At 44.2% G+C, this 17,846-nt stretch overlaps 1 protein-coding gene across 6 annotated transcripts in view; it reads right to left on the bottom strand.

The window, feature by feature from the left end:
• PPP2R2B (protein phosphatase 2 regulatory subunit Bbeta) overlaps nucleotides 1-17,846 on the bottom strand; it is a 466,791-nt gene that overhangs the window by 284,280 nt on the left and 164,665 nt on the right. For 2 of the 6 annotated variants that reach the window (XM_036849101.1, XM_036849105.1), the window contains exon 3: nucleotides 13,061-13,254. The exons of 1 other annotated variant lie outside the window; for it this stretch is intronic. In XM_036849101.1, coding sequence (XP_036704996.1) covers nucleotides 13,061-13,254 — 194 coding nt within the window. 3 more of the 6 variants (XM_036849103.1, XM_036849104.1, XM_036849107.1) reach the window with 3 other exon arrangements.

A 17,846-nucleotide genomic window follows, 5' to 3' on the forward strand; every position in this document is an offset into this window, starting at 1 on the left:
TCCAAACTTCCAGCATTGAGTGATTGGTAAAATTATGGTTTAACTATAGGATGTTACAGAAGAATGCTCACAGTATTGTGTTTGGGACCAAAACAAACAAAACAAACATAGATATGATAATATTTTTCATATAATTCCTTTATTCATCCATCTCTCTCTCTCTCTCTCTCTCACACACACACACACACACACACACAGCAGCCTGGAAGAAAACAGATCAAAAAATGTTTGTAATAATTATCTTCAGAGCTAGAGGTAAATTCAATTTTCTTTTTTACACTTTTCTTTACAGTCCAATTTTTCATCAGTGAGCACATATTGTGTTCTCTCACAGCCTCTATTCTTTTCCTACGTAGCATTTACCAAGATTTATGTTCATGCTCTTATGTTTGTGTTTAATGTGTATCTTTCCAATAGAATGCAAGCTCTATGACAGTAGAATATGTGTCTGTTCTTTTTTTTAATTGCATATCTGGGTTTTTTTTAGCGTGGTGCCTAGTATATAATAAACATTTTGAAAGTAACCACTGAGTGAGCAGCTGTGCGGACACTACCTGGAAGATCTGTGGTGGTATATGAGGGTTCTAATGGGCATCAAACAGTTGGCTACGTCTCTAGTCTCCAGCTCATTTGCTCAATAATACATCATTTTCCTTGCTTATTTTTGCCTCCTAAGATCACACAAGACTCCACTCTCCATTAGGAATGCCTGTGCCGCTCCGCTCCACCTGTCAGAATCCCACCAAGACCCCACCTTCCCCACTGAGCCATTCCTGTTCAGGTAAGCATCCCTTTAGCACTTACCAAAGTCACTCACTTGGAAGATCAACATTTTTTGAACTTTATTGGGTTCCAAACACTTTTTTTGAATAGGGGTCAGCAAACGATGGTCCATGGGCCACCACCTGATTTTGCAAATAGAATTTTGCTAGAATACAGCCATGCCCACACGCTACAATGGCAGAGTTGAGTAGGTGGGACATAGACTGTATGGTCAGGAAAGATGAAAATATTTACTAACTGGCCCTTTACAGGACAATTTACAGACCCTGTTCTAGAGCATCTACGTACTTGTGAAAAGCAGAGATGACACCAGATTTTTATCCCATCAGGTTATTCTTAGGGCAATATGGGATCCAAAGTATATCTCCAAGAGCTTTGTAAAAAAGAAATGATTGTAATATACCTAAATCCGTTTTTTTTTTTGAATTTTTGAATTTTATTTATTTTTTATACAGCAGGTTCTTATTAGTCATCCATTTTATACATATTAGTGTATATATGTCAATCCCAATCTCCCAGTTCATCCCACCACCACCACCACCCCCCGCCACTTTCCCCCCTTGGTGTCCATACGTTTGTTCTCTACATCTGTGTCTCTATTTCTGCCCTGCAAAGCGGTTCATCTGTACCATTTTTCTAGATTCCACATATATGCGTTAATATACAATATTTGTTTTTCTCTTTCTGACTTACTTCACTCTGTATGACAGTCTCTAGATCCATCCACGTCCTAAACCCATTCTTAAGAACATACATGTCTGTGTCAGACATACATGCATTCAAGTCCCGAGTCTGCTGACTGATGCTGGGCAGATTACACAACTTCTCTAAGCCTCAGTTTTGTCATACATTCCCTCATTTCCTTAATAAACGTGTAATAAGCGCTATTTACCAGATATTGGACTAGAAGATGGGTAATAGACAATGGTGACTAAGACCTAAAAAGTCTCACCCAATTCAGCCTTAATTGTAAATACAGCTGAGGATTGCTGTGAGGATTATATGATGCACACACATGGGTGGATGCATGTACCTATTATCATATATATATATATACACCAATGTAGTACACAATACATATACGCGTAATATATAGTACATCATATATAGCAGGGGTCCCCAACCCCCGGACCGGTACCGGTCCTCAGCCTGTTAGGAACCGGGCCGCACAGCAGGAGGCAGGTGAGCGGGAGAGGGAGCGAAGCTTCATCCGCCGCTCTTCATCGCTCACATTATCACCTGAATCATCCCCCCACTCCCGTGGAAAAACTGTCTTCCACGGAACCGGTCCCTGGTTCCAAAAAGGTTGGGGACCGCTGATATATAGTGTATACAGAGTCCTTAACTCAATTCCTGGTACACTGCGAGCACTCAGTATATGACGGCTCTTCCTCCTCATCATAATTACAACAGAATCTCTTTTAACAGACCTCTAGGAAGCTGACTCATTGGATGAAAATATGCCTTCAATTCCTTCTGTGAAATGGGTCTCTAGCCTGCTCTACACTCACAGCTAATTTATTAAGGTCATCTCTGGTCCACCAGCTCACTTCTGTTTCTTTTGGTTGAGCTGCACATCTACTGAGAGTCAGTTGTGTCGGCTCCCAAATCTCTTGATGCCCGTATACTTGTCATTTAATTAAATATCATGGAAGGTGATGAAAAGAATGGTGTGAAAAGGCAGAGAATGATTGTTTGATATGAAAACTAAGTTTAATGCTTTCAAAAAATGATCAAGAATTGTCAATTAAATGTGGGAGAGAGGAAAGATCGGGGACAATCATAAAAATCTAGAAGGCTCAGTAGTTAAGATTGGTTCTCAGGGGTCTATACTCTCACTCAACTTCAAGGAAACCAATCTCAGACATGGTCTTTGTCATTTTGGGTGTGGTTTGTGCAAGAAAAATGTAAGTCCCAATCAGCAGTTCCCTACTCAGAGACTAAGCCTTGATTCTTCAACAGGCTCTTCATCAAAATCAGGCAATGCTGTTTAAAATAGGTGTATCAGGAACTATACTCAACATTTAGTAATAACCTATAAGGGGAAAGAAGCTGAAAAACAATATATACATATCTCTGAATCACTTTTCTGTACACCTGAAACTAACACAACATTGTAAATCAACTGTATGTCAATTTAAAAAAATAAAATAGATGTATCATTGTTATGATTCTCTGCCTTAACTTTTCCAATTTATCAGCAACTATTGGTCCCAACTGCATGGAGTGAGAGGGATTCTTCTGTATTTACTAAATGCTCACATATAAAGAATAACGTTAGCCAGGGGCATGTTGCCTCGGCCGCTGCCATATTTTATAGGTAAAAAAATAATCAGAGAGATGGCGTGACTGGTCCAAGGCCTCGGAACTAGTACTGCTGGGGGGGGTGTGGTCTTGAGCCAGGCAGGCTCTGATTCCACCATCTCAGCACCCCCAGGGATAACAGAGAGGCAAACGCAGCACAGACTCACACAGTCTGGCTTATATGATTAAGTACATTTTGAGAAGGTCAGAGCATCATCTGCCCAAATGGATGGAAAGACGCTTGAGAGCAAGAACTTCTATTTCACCACACTCCCCAGCACCACCACCACAGCAAGCTGGCAAGAAATCCAAAAATCAATTTTGTTGGAGTTGATGAATTTTATTTCCTAATTCATAATAGTAGAAGAAACTGGGGCTTCCTGATTTCTAAAAGAAAAAGGTTCATGTGGGATTTACAGCCCCCTCCATGGAGCACACAACAGCAGGGGAGACAGTCTATTGTGGCTGTCAGATCATGTCACTGAAAGCTCAGCCTCACCAATTGGCACTTGTCTTTCCTGTCGGTGCGGCAAGTTGAGCAGTGCCCTGCTCACCAGATGGTTATTTGTTCCACCAGCCACCTTTGCTGCATCCCTGATTCACTCCAGCCCAGGACAGTCTCCAGAATTCAGGCTGCAAGGCAGCTCCTGCCAACAACTTTGCCAAATGGCTCCTCTCAAAGTCATGGGCCGCCCAGACAGACTGGCTCCTCCGTCTGCAGCAGCTTTTGGCAGAGACGCTTCCCTTTCTAGCTCCACCTCTTGGCTGCACCAGAGCCTTCTTGCCAGAAGGATGATCTGACCCATCAGTACATACAGCCAGACCTGGAGTTCTGGGGCCATTTAAAGCCTACATCTGTGTCCCCCAAGTTCACCCCTGACTACAATGTCAGAACACACAAAACAAACCTAGATGATCACAAATACAGACCCAGTGCATCACAGAAACTTAGAGCCAGGAAAATCTATAGAGAGCTTGCCTCCCCTCCCCCATCTTCAACCTCATTTTAGTAGATTAGGAAATCAAAGCCCAGAGAGTAAAAGTGACTAATTATGGTGGCAGGACTGGGAATAACACCCAGGTCTTCTCATGTGCATTCCAAACAACTGCTTACAATAAAGACTGCATTGCCTTCCAATTTCCCCTCTGTTCATTTTCAAATTCTTGATAAAAAGTAGACCCTGTGTATTGGTATTGATTCAAAGGAGAATTTCTTTAGAAAAAATGAAGAATCTTTTCTCTACATCAACATCATGACTTTTTTTTTTTTTTTAAGCAGGCCTGTCTATATACTACACTGACAGACCTGGAAGTGACTTCTGTTCTGCCACCCACAGCTGGGTGACCTTGAACAAGTAATCTCATTCTGTTTCAACTTTTCACTTAAAGGGGTATAAGGACAGTATCAACGAGAAAGATAGTTTAAAGCCCAAAGTTGGTTCATGGCACATAGCAAGCCCTCCACAACTGCTAGTAATCAACATTATTCTGTTAACACTCAAATCCACAGTGGTTTTAGAATACACAGTACTGTGCACATATACATAGGCATGCCAGGTATTTCTTACATTAGGAAGTTCAAGTTCATGAAGTTAAATGACTTATCCAAGGTTACTTAGAGAATAAATGAAGGACCAGAGATTCCTTCTTGCCATTTTGCTAAGAAATGAGAACCAGTATCTTGGCTTATTTAAAGGAGAATGTTTGAACAAAAACATATATATATACGCATAATCACTGCAGCATCTTATGTAATATAAAAAGCCGGAAACAATTTCCCATCCAGCCACAAGGGAACTGCTAAATAAACTGCAGTACAGTCATACCACGGGGCACTATGCAGCCATTAAAAAGAACAAGGCAGACGTAGGTGTCCTGACACAAAAAGGTCTTTCAGATATGTCACTGAATGGGCGAGAAAACAAAGTGCAAATAAAACAAGCAGTATGCATTCAGTTATACAAACAAACACTCCCTCCCCTAATGTGTGTCTGTACATGTATATTTAAATGTATGGAAATGTATAGAAAGGTGTCTATAAGGAAGTCCACCAACTATTGACAATGGTAACTCTGGGCAAAGAAGTGGGATGGGTGTGGGGATGGAGAGTGATTCATGCTTTGCTTTATCTACTTCCATAATGCTTGATGCTTTTCAAATAAGAAGGCATTTATGCATTATTTGCCTTATAAATAGACATAAAGGCAGAGAGGAACATGAACGACAGCAGTACAGCAGCTGTGAACCAACAGACCTCCTAATCTGGGTGTCCCTGGCCCCAACTTGACCTCTGCAAAGTTACATGAGCAATGCTACTCTCAAGTTTCTTGTTCAGCTCTCGTCTTTGGTAACATGCTTCCTGGTGAGATTTTGTACTTAGGAATCCAGGTTTTGCCTTTCAGACCACCTGGGAGTGCTCAGCATCTTGCTGCAATATCTCCCATTAGAGCCATTTACAGCTTTTCCACATTCAGCACCCTTGTGCATCTGTTGAGGGTCACAGAGATGAGCCCCCTGCATTAAGTGGAGGAGATGGCCTGCCATTCTGTGACTACTTCGGGTTCATTACTTAATGGATTCAAGCAGTGAAATCAGCCATGCATGATGGAGGAGGCTGTCAGTCGCCCAGCGTCAAGCCCAGTACGCCTAGAATACATGGTCTCCTAGGTAAGGTACTCTTTGGCACACTCCTTCTGGTAGACCTCATCTTTCTCACGTTAAAATCCTGCCTGTAGAGGCCCCTCCAGACCCTTAGACTCCATGCATCTTCTTGCCCCTTCATTTCTTTTCATTTGCTGGAATCAATCAGGTCTCTTGCCTCTAAAGAACAGAACTGACAGTCTGACTTACCCCCCTCTACATGGCCATCCGTTTCCATTACCCACAATGATCCTTTCTCCAAAGAAACCATTAATACTAATTAGTTGTCCATGGATTTCACAAATACATATCCTATTATGACCACTTCCCACTATTCCCATACTGAACTTGGAGCATAAGAATCCAAGGATTCCTGGATTTACGACAAAACTCCTAGTGGTCTTGTAAAAAGACTCTGTGCTTCCAATGGGATAGTTATGTCAGAACTGGTTTGTCAGGTCAGAGCTGATTTTCAGCCTCACTCTAGCGTTCTATTGGAAAGGCAACAGAAGGAAATCTGGTGGTAAGAATGAAGTTTGGAGATGAAAGCAAATATCATTTTAATGGGAGATGGGTAGAGCACTACTGGAGAGTTGCCCTGGCCAAAATGAGTCCTCAGACACCACCCCTGATGCAAGAGGACATCAGTCACCATACAGCTGCCTCTGGCCCACTCCTTGTGCTCTGCTCCAGGCAACTATATGAGTTGCCATCAACTCTGGAGAATGGGTGCCTGGATGGCCCAGTGGGAACTTCATTGTGAGTGTCCCAGGCTGGGGGTGAGGGACATGGAGAAGGCTATAAAAACCCAGCTAATTTTCATATTTTGACTGTTCAATTCCGTAAATATTTTCCTTCTTTTCTTATTATAGATAGAGTAGAATAAATCTACAGGATTAAGTCAGCTAAGGATTCTGGCACCAACTGGGGGAATTCAGCTCCCTCCCTGTGGGAAAAAGAGGAAAGCCTAGACTTGTGCACTGTCTTACTGGGATGAGATGAACCGGGTGAACTGAGTAGCACTGAATCGGCACCATGGGGATGTATGCGGAGCGTTGAACACAACCTGAATTTTTTTCCCTCTAAAATCCAGGCAAGAAGCAGCAGGGGTGGGCAAAGAACTCTTGCCTAGAATCCAGGCAGTCATTGGTTCCAATCTGGGTCTGCCACTTACAAGTATGTGACCTTATACAAGTTTCTCTGCTTCTCCAAACCTTGCAATTTCTTATTCTGAAAACTGCATCTAATGCAACCGTTTCCTCAGAGTTGTTGAAGGAGATTAAATGAGTAAACACATGAGAAACACCTAGGAGAATGCCTGGGATACAGACAGTACTCAAGAAACCTTAGTTCTCCTCCCCCATCTAAGCGTCTAAATTGGGCCCTTAGTTTCTTCGTAAATGCAAATGCTAGAATCTAGGAATGTCAGTCTACAGCTGTGCTCTTTTCATTGAGCATACCAATATTTTGACAGGACTGGCCTAATGTTATTCACCCCAGGTTCACTGATACGTTTCTGACCAGCCCTCATAAAGGGCTTGGGATCGCCCCTGGGGACCTGGATGCTAATAATGAATACTTGCTAGTGATTTTCAATGCACTCTGGTTATTATGTTTGGTAGTGGAACATTTCCTATCCCCGGAAAGGTCATTTATAATAGTATAAGGCTGCTTCTTCCCACCTTCCATTTCAGATTTTTCTGAGACTAGCAGAGAACTCAAACAGTCATCCATATGCATTGGAAATACTATTCTGATCTGGCATTTGCATAAAAAATACCAAAGCAACATAAGGAACTACAGGTCAGCTCTCCATCATGACACTACCTCCTTTTATTTTTCTGATGCCTTTCCAGCACCTTCATATCAAAAGTCATTTTCATGTACCTTCCTAGTTTTACTCATCATAGCTTCCCTCTTTCTTGAGCATGTGTGGGATGGACGGGGGGAGGGGAGGAAGCAGGGAATTTCTCTTTATTTTATTCTCATGCCCCTAAGAAGCGGTAACGTTTCACAGATCACACAGATCTCAAGTTTGGAGACCCTCTGAACTCAACTCACCCAAGACTGGCCTCTTCTTATTCTATCCCATTGCTCAAAAATGGCCATATAGCATTATTGGTATAATTTAAGTGTGCGGTTAATTATGCTTACACCAAGGTATTCTGTCCTGGTACAATTTCTTTATATGGCGCCAGGATAAGTTTCCTTGTAATTTTTCACTCATTGGCTCAAATTCTGCCCTGCAGTGCTCTTCTCCTAGGCATCTCACCTATTCCCATGCTTTTAAGTACCTTTAATATACCCGTGACACCCCAAATTATAATCTAGTCCAGATCTTTCTTCTGAGCTTCAGACCCAGATACCCAACTGCTTACTTGAGAGTCTCACCGTGAGGCTAGATGACTCCAGTTTCAGTGGAAAGCCCCACTGTGCATCCATTCTCATGGCAAAATCCTGGGAGGTCATCCTTGACACCATCTCCATCTACTTCTCCATCTCCACCCAGTTTATCACACCAACTCAGCCCTATCCATTCTTCTCCTACAATGTATCTCGAATCTATCGAATTCTCTCCACCTCTATTGCTGCCAACATCCTAGGGGACAGCCGTGGCCTAACTATCCCCCTGCTTTCACCCCTATTCACTTCCTACCCAGCCCTCTGACCCCACCCTACACAGCAACCAGCCTGAGTTTTGAAAAAACAAACCTGATCATATTTCTCCCCGATCAAAATCCTTTGATGGCTTTCGACCCATCTTTGGATAAGGTCCAAACTCCTTAAGGCCAACAACGCTCAACATGATCTGGTCCCTAAATACCTCTCCAGTTTCTTTTTTGTAACATTTTATTACAAACATTTTCAAACAAATAGCAAAGTTGAAAAAAAATTTCAGTGAATATACATTGACCGACCACCTGGATTCTACCATTAACATTTTATACTTGCTTTATCATCTATCTATCCATTTATCCATCCTTCTCTCCTAGTATTAATTTTTCTTGGTTTTGGTCCATTCCAAAGTAAACTGTAGGCTCCTGTCTCGTTTTTGTCACTCTTCTTGTTGTTCTCTACACTCAACCCTCGGCATCTTCTCATTCTTCGAATCTGTCAGACTATTTTATATCTCTGTGCTTTGGACCTATTGCCCCTTCTACCTGAAATGTTTTCAGCTCTTGTTAATTCCTGACTCATCCTTTGGTTTTCAGTTTCAACTGTCTGAGAGGCCGTCACTGAACCCCCAGTCTAAATTAGATTCGCCTTTCTGCCTTACACATAATCTCAACGCGTCTTGTGCTTTTCCTGAATATCACTTGTCACAATTGGTAGCTATGTATTTTTTTTGCAAAATCATTTGTTTAATGTCTACTTTCTCCACCAGCCCAAAAGCTCCATGAGAACAGACACAATGTCTGTACCGGAGCATGCAGGATCACCCCCACAGAAAGTTAGTTAATAGTTGTTGAAGGAATTAAAGGCAGAAGGAATCAATAGTTACATAATAATAATATCGTATTAATATAGTAACAATACATGGACTAAGTGAATTTGTTCTTCTTTTAATAGGTACAAGCAGTATGGGTTTTTTAAGGCCTCTAAGAGAAGATGGAACTTACTCACTGCCAGAATATAACCAACAAGTACATTAAGGCAGATTGCCAAGTGGCAAGATCCATGGCTAGTGGCTGAGTCAAGAAAGAGACTGTGGCGGGTCTCAGGGACTTCTCTCCCATTTCCACTAGCCCTTCCCTCAAGATCATCCCAAATCAACAACGATCCAAGGAAAACCAGGGTGCTTGCAATGCAAATGCAGCTTAAGTAATACTAACAACGGCTATAATGTATCGAGGGCATTTATCGAGGACTGGCTTTGTATTAGGCACTGTGTTGAGTGCTTTTCCTGCATTAGATATTCTTTTTTCCTGTGGCATAGGTTCTACTGTTATTCCCATTTTAAAGCTAAGGAAACTGAGAACAGAATAGTTATTTTTAAACAATAAGTTCTCTGACTTCCTCTTCTAACCAGATTGCCATTCCTGTAAAGTCCACCTACGTAGAATATTTATTCTGACTGTGCCCCATATGAGGGTGGAAAGATTAATCTAGAAAACTCTCAGACTGCTCTAATGGAGAGGGGGTTTTAGTTGGTTCTAACAAGTCTAAAAATATAGAAAGCCAACCCTACCGATGCTTTTCCTCAGGTATGAAACCCAAACACACACTTTCAAATGATCCCTGCAAAGAATTTTTCCTCGGATGGGAACACCGTTTACACACAAAGATAAACCACTGTGATCTTCCCCATAACAGGAACTAATAGTTAAAGAAAAATGAAGCAGTGAAGAATTTCCTAGTAGAAGAGCATGTCAGCCAGTCTTGAGTTTGAAGACAAGCTTTTCCCCTGACTGTGTGACCTTGACAAATTAGTATCATCCCTGGGCCTCAGTTGCTCAGCTTCCTTATTTGAAAATGGAAATAACAAGATCCACTTAGCAGGGGATGGACATATTAAAATGCTACTTACAGAAACCTCAGTACAGGGCTTGGAAAAGAGAAGATACTCAAAGATGGTAACTTTAAGAAAGGGAGGAAAAGATAGGAAAAGGTAGGGGAGGGAGGTAACTTAATACTCAGAATAAAAGAAAAGTTATAAGAAATGTTTTTAATAAATGCACGTCATGCATTCTATTCCCATCAGAGAGAGAGAGGGAGGAGCTTGGGAAAAAGTGTCCTTTAGCATTTGCATTGCTCTTACCCGGATGAACTTGCCTGCAGATACCACTTACAATGCAAATTGAGCTTAGAGTCCTTCACACTAACTACACAGCAAAAACCTTCCAGCTTTAAATAGAATACTGCAGTGTGGAATGATCCGAGCAAAGGGAAGAAAAATTCAGAGATAAATGTGAAGGAGATTTTGCAGAAAAAAAAAAAAATCTGCCATATCTGGGCAATGGAGGAAAATGCAGAAATATCAAAGGAGGCAAAAAGAAAAGCAAAGTCTATAGAAGGACCCAGAAATTAATTCCCCAGAAGGTGGGTTTAAGTTAATAAAGGGAAGAGAGCTTTGTGACAAGCCCCCAGTGAAGACGATTTTAACAAAGAATATTTTGATCTAGTGGGGTTCCTTCAAGGTGTACTAGCACTTTGAAGGTATTCATCATCATCAGAAGGACACTTCCCCCTCTGGCCAGGTCAATGTTCCCTAAAATGCAATTAGGGATTGCATGTAAAAAGGCAATTTACATTGTCTAAGTTCCATTTTTTTTTTTTTTTTCTTCCCAGACCTTCACTAAGATCAGGTAAAGAAACCTGGAAGCATACTGTGAAATAAAGGTTTGTTTAAATTTTCAATGTGGTGGCAGTTGGGGGGTGGGGGGAGGGATCCAAGAGGCTGATTTGGAAAAATTTTAGAAAGTTCTTTGCTATAAACTCATGCCTCATTTCAGACTATATGAACCCAGATATTTTATTCAGAACCAGAGTTTACAAAAATGTCATCAAATAGGAACAAAGATTAGGTAGTATCTAGGGCCCTGAAAGCGATAAGGAATGCCATGTTTAACTCATTTCTTCATTCTACAGATGCCAGTGCTACGCACATGGCCTCAATTTCCCCATCTTCCCAGCTCAGTAAGTTTCCTTTGCCTGCACGTGGAGGCATAATGCAACACAGAAGAAAACATGAAGGCAGCCCTCTATCTTTGTTGTCTCAAATAGAAAAATAAAAGGTGTGCCCCCAAAGACAATAGACCGGAAAGCCAACTTCTCTTGTGGATGATATGCTCTGACCCAGAGCTGATCATATTCTACCTGGTGAGTCAGTGACAAAGCACTAAGAATGGGGAAGAACATCTTACCACCACGTTGTCACCAGGCAAGTAAAAAGAATCAGCAAGTATGGTGCTTGGTATGGGGCAGGGACAGGCTGCTGAACATCTTAAAAGCCACTTCTAAGCTCCTGAAGGCCAGAGCTCATAAAGCTCTGCTTGATCTGTCTAGCGCCATGGACGCATTAGGTGTGATGCTCTCCAATAATGATGATGAACGAAGCATGTATTTTCAATAGCGCTGGGCATTCTTTCTATCTACAACTTCCAGGGATGTTTATAGAAGATGCCACCTTTACCCCCAAATTGCGTGTCTTTTTATCTCTCAGAACTTGAACTCTTACTACCACCACGCCCATCACATTTCTCTAATAGTCTTGATTTGATTAAATATTATAGATATTTTAGCACCCAAGAATAATAAGAAGAATCTTAAATTAACATGCCTTGCTACATTTTCCTAAAGCACTTTCACACATATTTTCTCATGTGGATATCACAATGTGACAATGCAACACTTTATAGGAGTGGTTAAGGATGAAAGCTGACAGGTAGAAAATGAAAGCAAAAATGCAAAAGTTTTGGTATTTGAAAAAAAAAAAAAAAAAGCCTCCTCTCTCTATTCCCACACAAAAGGCAAATGAGATTCCACCTGCTGACTTTCCTTTCCTGCCTGCACCTCACTCAGGCTAATGTCAGAACAAGCTGGGGGGTGGCGAGGGGAGGGGGAGAGAGAGGGAGAGAGAGAGAGACACGACAATTTCACCTCTTGGCAAAGCTCAGCTTACTGAACCCTCTTGCTTTCTGCTGGCTGTTGATTCAGCAGAAACTACTGCTGCAGAATTCATAATGGTGATTTTTAAAGGCCCCACTGATCGCATTGCTCGCCCCACGTGTCACACTCATTCGCTCGCCGCCCCAGCACTGTTTCTCCAGCCACCTTTTTATATCTTGCTAATGCACTTCCAAGGGGAGCGGGGTTCGCCCTTTTTCAACGGGCCTTTTGGGCTTTTGATTGTCTAAGCAGGTAACCCGGCCGGAGAGATGAACGGGCAGGAAATGAAACCATGCCCACCCTTGCAGCCACTGAGAGACACATCATTCCGCTCAGGGAGGGGCGGACCCACGGTCCTCTCAGGCCCCCTTCCTTCTTATCTCTCCCCTCACCCCGACCCCTGCATACATATTCGGGGAGGGGGTCATCTGCCTTTTGGGGGGTCATTTTTCCAGCTGGGAGCCCCACCCTGAAAAACCTCATCCCCGAGGGCCATTTTAACTCCCGTGGGCGCCGGGTCCACCTGCTGCTGAACGCCCGGCTCGCCTCGCGGAGCCCGGATGGATGTGGGGCGCACCCGCAGCTGCCCCTGCGAGCCGAGCCCCCGCCCCAGCCCCGGGGCCCGGAGGAGTCTCCGCCGCTACTCGCCCGGCTGCCCGCGGAGCTCAGCGATCCGCAACTTGCGCCCTTCCCCAGCGGCGGAATGCGGCGGGGCTGGCGTTACCTTCGGTCGCATAGCTGTGGTCGCGCAGGAAACTGTTGTTGATTTTGCGGGTATCAATGTCCTCCTCCATTGACAGCAGGCTTACTTGCGTGGGAAACAGAAGCCGGCAGACAAGTATCCATGATCCCTCCCCGCAGCCAGTCTCACAGGAGAGGGGGGCAGGGGAGCCAGTGGGACTGCACCATGGTCCGAGCCTGAGGAGGAGACGGGGAGGCGGAGAGAGAAAAAAAATAAAAACCCGGCAATGGAGCTGTCACCTCCTCCGCCCGGGATCTCCGAGGCTGCGGCGGCTCCTCCCGCGGTGCGCTCACTCCAGCTCCAGTGCCCGGCGCGGATGCTGCGCCTGCCTCCGCTGCCTCCGGGTGCCAAGATGCGCCGTGCCCCGAGGGGTCTGGGCCCGCCCGCCGCCCCGGAGGCGCTCACAAGCGGGGCTGGGGAGATGCCCAACAGGTTCCCCTCGTTGGCAGCCGCTCCGAAATGCAAAAGAGATCCCTCCTCCCCCTGGGAGAGCGGGCAGCCGCGACAAAATGGTGCCTTTCTGGACCCGAGCTGCAGTGGCGAGATGGCAGGGGCAGGATTCAGGCGGGCTCGGCCCGGATGAGGGTGCTGGTCCCACGGGAGGGCGGCTCGAGCTGGCGGGGGCTCGGCAGCCGGCGGGGAGCCGGGCAGGGCGCTGCAGCCGGCGCCAGCGCACTCACCCTCACACCCACACGCGCGCACTCGCAGCCGCCGCTGCTGCTGCAGGAGGAGGCTGGAGGCGGCTGGTGCATTAAAGGCGAGGCTCCTCCCAACCGCGTCAGCAGCCCCAGGACTCTTCCCCAGCAGCGGTGGTGGCCGAGGCCGAGGCTGCGGCTGCTCTCTGCTGCAGTGGGGCGCACGCAGCCGCGAACCCGCACCTGGGCAGCGAGCAGCTAGCTTGCAGGTTGACGTGAAGAGCGTAGACGCGCTCTTCCCAACCTCCCTCCCCCTAGCGCCACGCAGCTCGGGGCGGCGTTTACTCCAGCACCCGGAGTCCCTAGCTCACTGCCTTTCTCCGGACATCTGTGCTTCAGGACCGCAAAGAGAAGTGGGTTCCCTTGGGTAGGCAGCAAGTCTACATCCCGGTCCCTGTTGCTCACCCTTCCATAATGCATGTGGTCTCTGGATGAAGTTCAAGGGCGAGGCCTGGGGATCGAAGCCTCACACAGAGAGGAGAGAACGCTCATAGCCTAGCTTAAGCCCTCTCTGCGCTAGGAATAGATCGGGGAGCTGGGGCCAGAACTTTTCTGCGGATCACACCTGACTTCTCCCTTTCAAACAGAGTCTAAAACCTCTTCTACCTGTAGGCGTCTGCGTCTACACTGGCAGAGGGAGGAAGAGGGCTGAGGTATGAATCTTGTCAACATAGTCAGTCTGAAAAAGTCCACGTTCCCTAGCCCTTTGCACTTAGTTTTGGACAAACAGCTCCAGGCCCCCCTGCGGGTTTTGCTTGTGAAGACACAGCACTGCAGGAACCGCTGACATTTGCTCTCCACGTGAAAGGTACAGTGGAGCCCTGCGCCAGCAGAGCGCCACTGCTTCCCTGAGGGAATTTCAAAGATCCAGTGAATACCAAAAAGAGGCCTATCTTCCTACTTCAACTAGGAGGAAAATACAGAATGCCACCGCAACCCCCATTTTTCCCGAATCGCAAATCGCAAATTCCATATTTGAAAGAAAATGAGATCGCTATTGTTATGAAACAACTACAATCATTTCTGAAGCAACCCAAATCACTAGAAAGCCAGTTTGGAAAAGAAATGCCCCCGATTTCCCCTTGCAGAAGGCATTCGTTTCAGTGGGTGTCACTGCAGGGAGAGACCTCGGGAGAGACATCCGCGAATGTTTTGCTCAGTTAAGCTCCACCAGTTTAGCTGGATGAGCCCAGAGGGACCTGTGAGTTAATTATATACATACAATGCTTCGGCTAACACAATTCAGAAAGTATTTGAAGTCAAAAAAAAAAAAAAATGGGAAAACAAGTCCTTAACTGAGGTTGGGAATTGCCATTAGATTTCCATGAAGAACAGATGCTTCTGGCAGGTGGAAACTGGCATTGTCCTCATCTCCAGAAAGCAACCGCATATCTCTGGGAGAAGAGAGGAGGAATATTCTTTGATATAATTTGGGGTGGGGAAGTTCATCTTACAGTAGATTCCATTTTATTCTCATCTGTTGGTTAAGTCTTTCCTACTTGTTTGACGATTTGTGCCAAATTCACATATGGAATTCCAGGAACAGATGAAGACTGGTGCAAATTGATTTAATCCGCTTCAGCTCCAGTTGCCATGGCTGGTTCTTCACATGGTGAGCTATATCCATCACCAAGGCTCCAGAGGTCAGCTCACCTGTAGTTACACAGTCCAGCTTCTCTTGCAGGTAGGCATAAGGGGGGGGGGGGGGGGGAGGGGAAAGGGGAGAAAAGCTAAGTTCATCTTAAAGCGGCGAGAAGACATCTTGCTTTGAGTTGAAATGACCTTACGTTGCCACTGGAGACCTTGGAGTAGTATTTGGGATATTCTCACCCATATCTTTCTAGAACGTGGGCTAGATTGGAACACAGTTGCAAGATGAATCAGGAAGGCCCAGTCTCGTTAGCCAGGCTGTGCTTGAGGAATTTTCCACTGTAAGCAATGGGAGAAGTGTCCCCTCCAGAGATCAAGCCTCTGGGTTTACTAAATTTTCCCTTTCCTGTTTCCTACTAAATTCTTCCTGCATTTATTTTATTCAACAGTATAGGCAATATTTTCCTAAGACACAAGTTGTGAGAAGGCAAATTAGATGGCTCTCCATTAAGTAGATTAAGTAGATTCCAAGGTTTCTATTTTGTGAACCACTCTTTTCTGCTATGGGCAGTGGGGAACCATCCCCTCCAACCAAAACCAAGAAAAATACAGCTGTTGGCTTTGTTCCTTAACACAACGATGTGCCGTAAAGGAGGTCAGGGAGTGAAGGAAGCCCTGTGCAATTCTGTAGTTGTAAGAGGACTACACAGACCATTTCTAAGAAGACGCTCTGACCTTCTTTCTGTTCCTCCAATGTGCCAAGTTCTTTCCAAAAGCTTTTGGCATTTGCACATGCCATTCATTCCCTATGCCCCTTCCTCGTGTTCCTGGCATTCTTCAGCATCACAGCTGAACTGTCCCTACTTCACTGAGGCATTCCCTGGCCTCCCCATAGTCCCTGCCCCTGGTATTTTGTCTTAACATCTTTTTTTTCCTTCTTCATGGAACATTTGCCTTTTGTAGTATTTGTTTACTTATAATTGTCAACCATTCCACTATATCTCTGCTATTAAGAGTCTGGCACTTAGTAGATGCTCAATTATATTTACTGAATGCAGATAAATATTTCGTAGATGAATGAGTAAATTACTGAATTTGTTCAGTGATATTTAGGTTTTAAAGCTCTACCTTTATTTAAATTCTTGCCCCCCCCAAACCCAACAACAAAATGTGTTGTAAGCCAGTAAGTTTCTAGCTTGTAACTCCTATTCCTATTGAAATAAGTGTCCTACCCATTCCTGCATGCATATGCACCAAAAATATTTACTGAGCACTTAATATATGACAAGAATTATTGTAGGTGCTGGGATACAGTTAAAACAAAACAGAGTCCCTTTCTTCACAGAACTGAAATTCTATCATCTGATTTTAGTAATATGAGCTTTCTTGGAGATACAACAAATACATTATAAATTAACAGACCAGAGCATAATGTTAAGTGTCAAGACTCTGATATCAAGCAAAGCTGATTTTCTGTCACTTATTATTATGTCCTTGAGCAAGTTACAAGATCTCCCAAGCCATGTTTTTTTTTTTTAATCTATAAATTAGGGAGAAAAAAAAGTTAATGGAGTTATTATGAGGATTAAATGAGATAATACTTGGAAAGAATATACTGCAATCACTTGCTGAGTATTTGCTATCACCACCACCAGTACTATGGAACAAATATTTAAGTACCTACCATGTCAGCCACTGGGATAGGACTAAAGATTCAGCAACATCAGTGCTGAAGATGTACAGTCGTCTCTGCCATCATGGAACTTAGTATCTAATTTACAATTTATGGAAAGCGGGCCACAGGCTACAAAAGGGGCAGCAGAGGATGCTCTGAAAGGCTGGCCTAATTCAGGCTTGTGCTTTACACAGAAAAGGGCAATTACAAATACACAGCCTTCTTAAGTTACACAATCTAGCATGACAGCACAGGAACACATTCTTTTTTTCATCACCTTTATTATGTTCCCCCAATGCTCTCACATACCACTAGCCCAGTTAAGTCAGCCCTGCCTACCTTGGAAACTACTTGCAGGTCATGCTGTCCAATTAGCACATTAAATATCTACAATTTTATTAAAACCTTTGACCTAAGCCAGTCTAGAGATTCTTAATATAGGCTTTAGGTGTCAGACAGTCCTGATTTTTTGTCCCAGCTCAGGCATTTATGAATTTCATGACCTTTGGCAAGTAATTTAACATCTCTAGCCTCTGTATTTGCAACATTGAAAGAAAATAATAGGAACTACTTCACAGAGTTGTTGAGTGGCTTCAGAGACATTGCAAAGAAAGTGCTTAATACAGGCTTGGCCCATAGCCAGACCTCACTAAAATGTCGCTTTGGCCTCCTGGTAGTGGCTCATGAGGTCTCTGCTGGCAGAGAATTGGAGAGATGCACTACAAGTCAGTCATGTGAACACAAGTGACCTAGAAACCTGAGTTTACCACCTAGCAATCTGTCTTAACGAGGACTAGGCACTGGATAT

This window comes from Balaenoptera musculus, chromosome 3, assembly GCF_009873245.2.
Source record: "Balaenoptera musculus isolate JJ_BM4_2016_0621 chromosome 3, mBalMus1.pri.v3, whole genome shotgun sequence".
NCBI classification, from domain to species: Eukaryota; Metazoa; Chordata; class Mammalia; order Artiodactyla; family Balaenopteridae; genus Balaenoptera; species Balaenoptera musculus.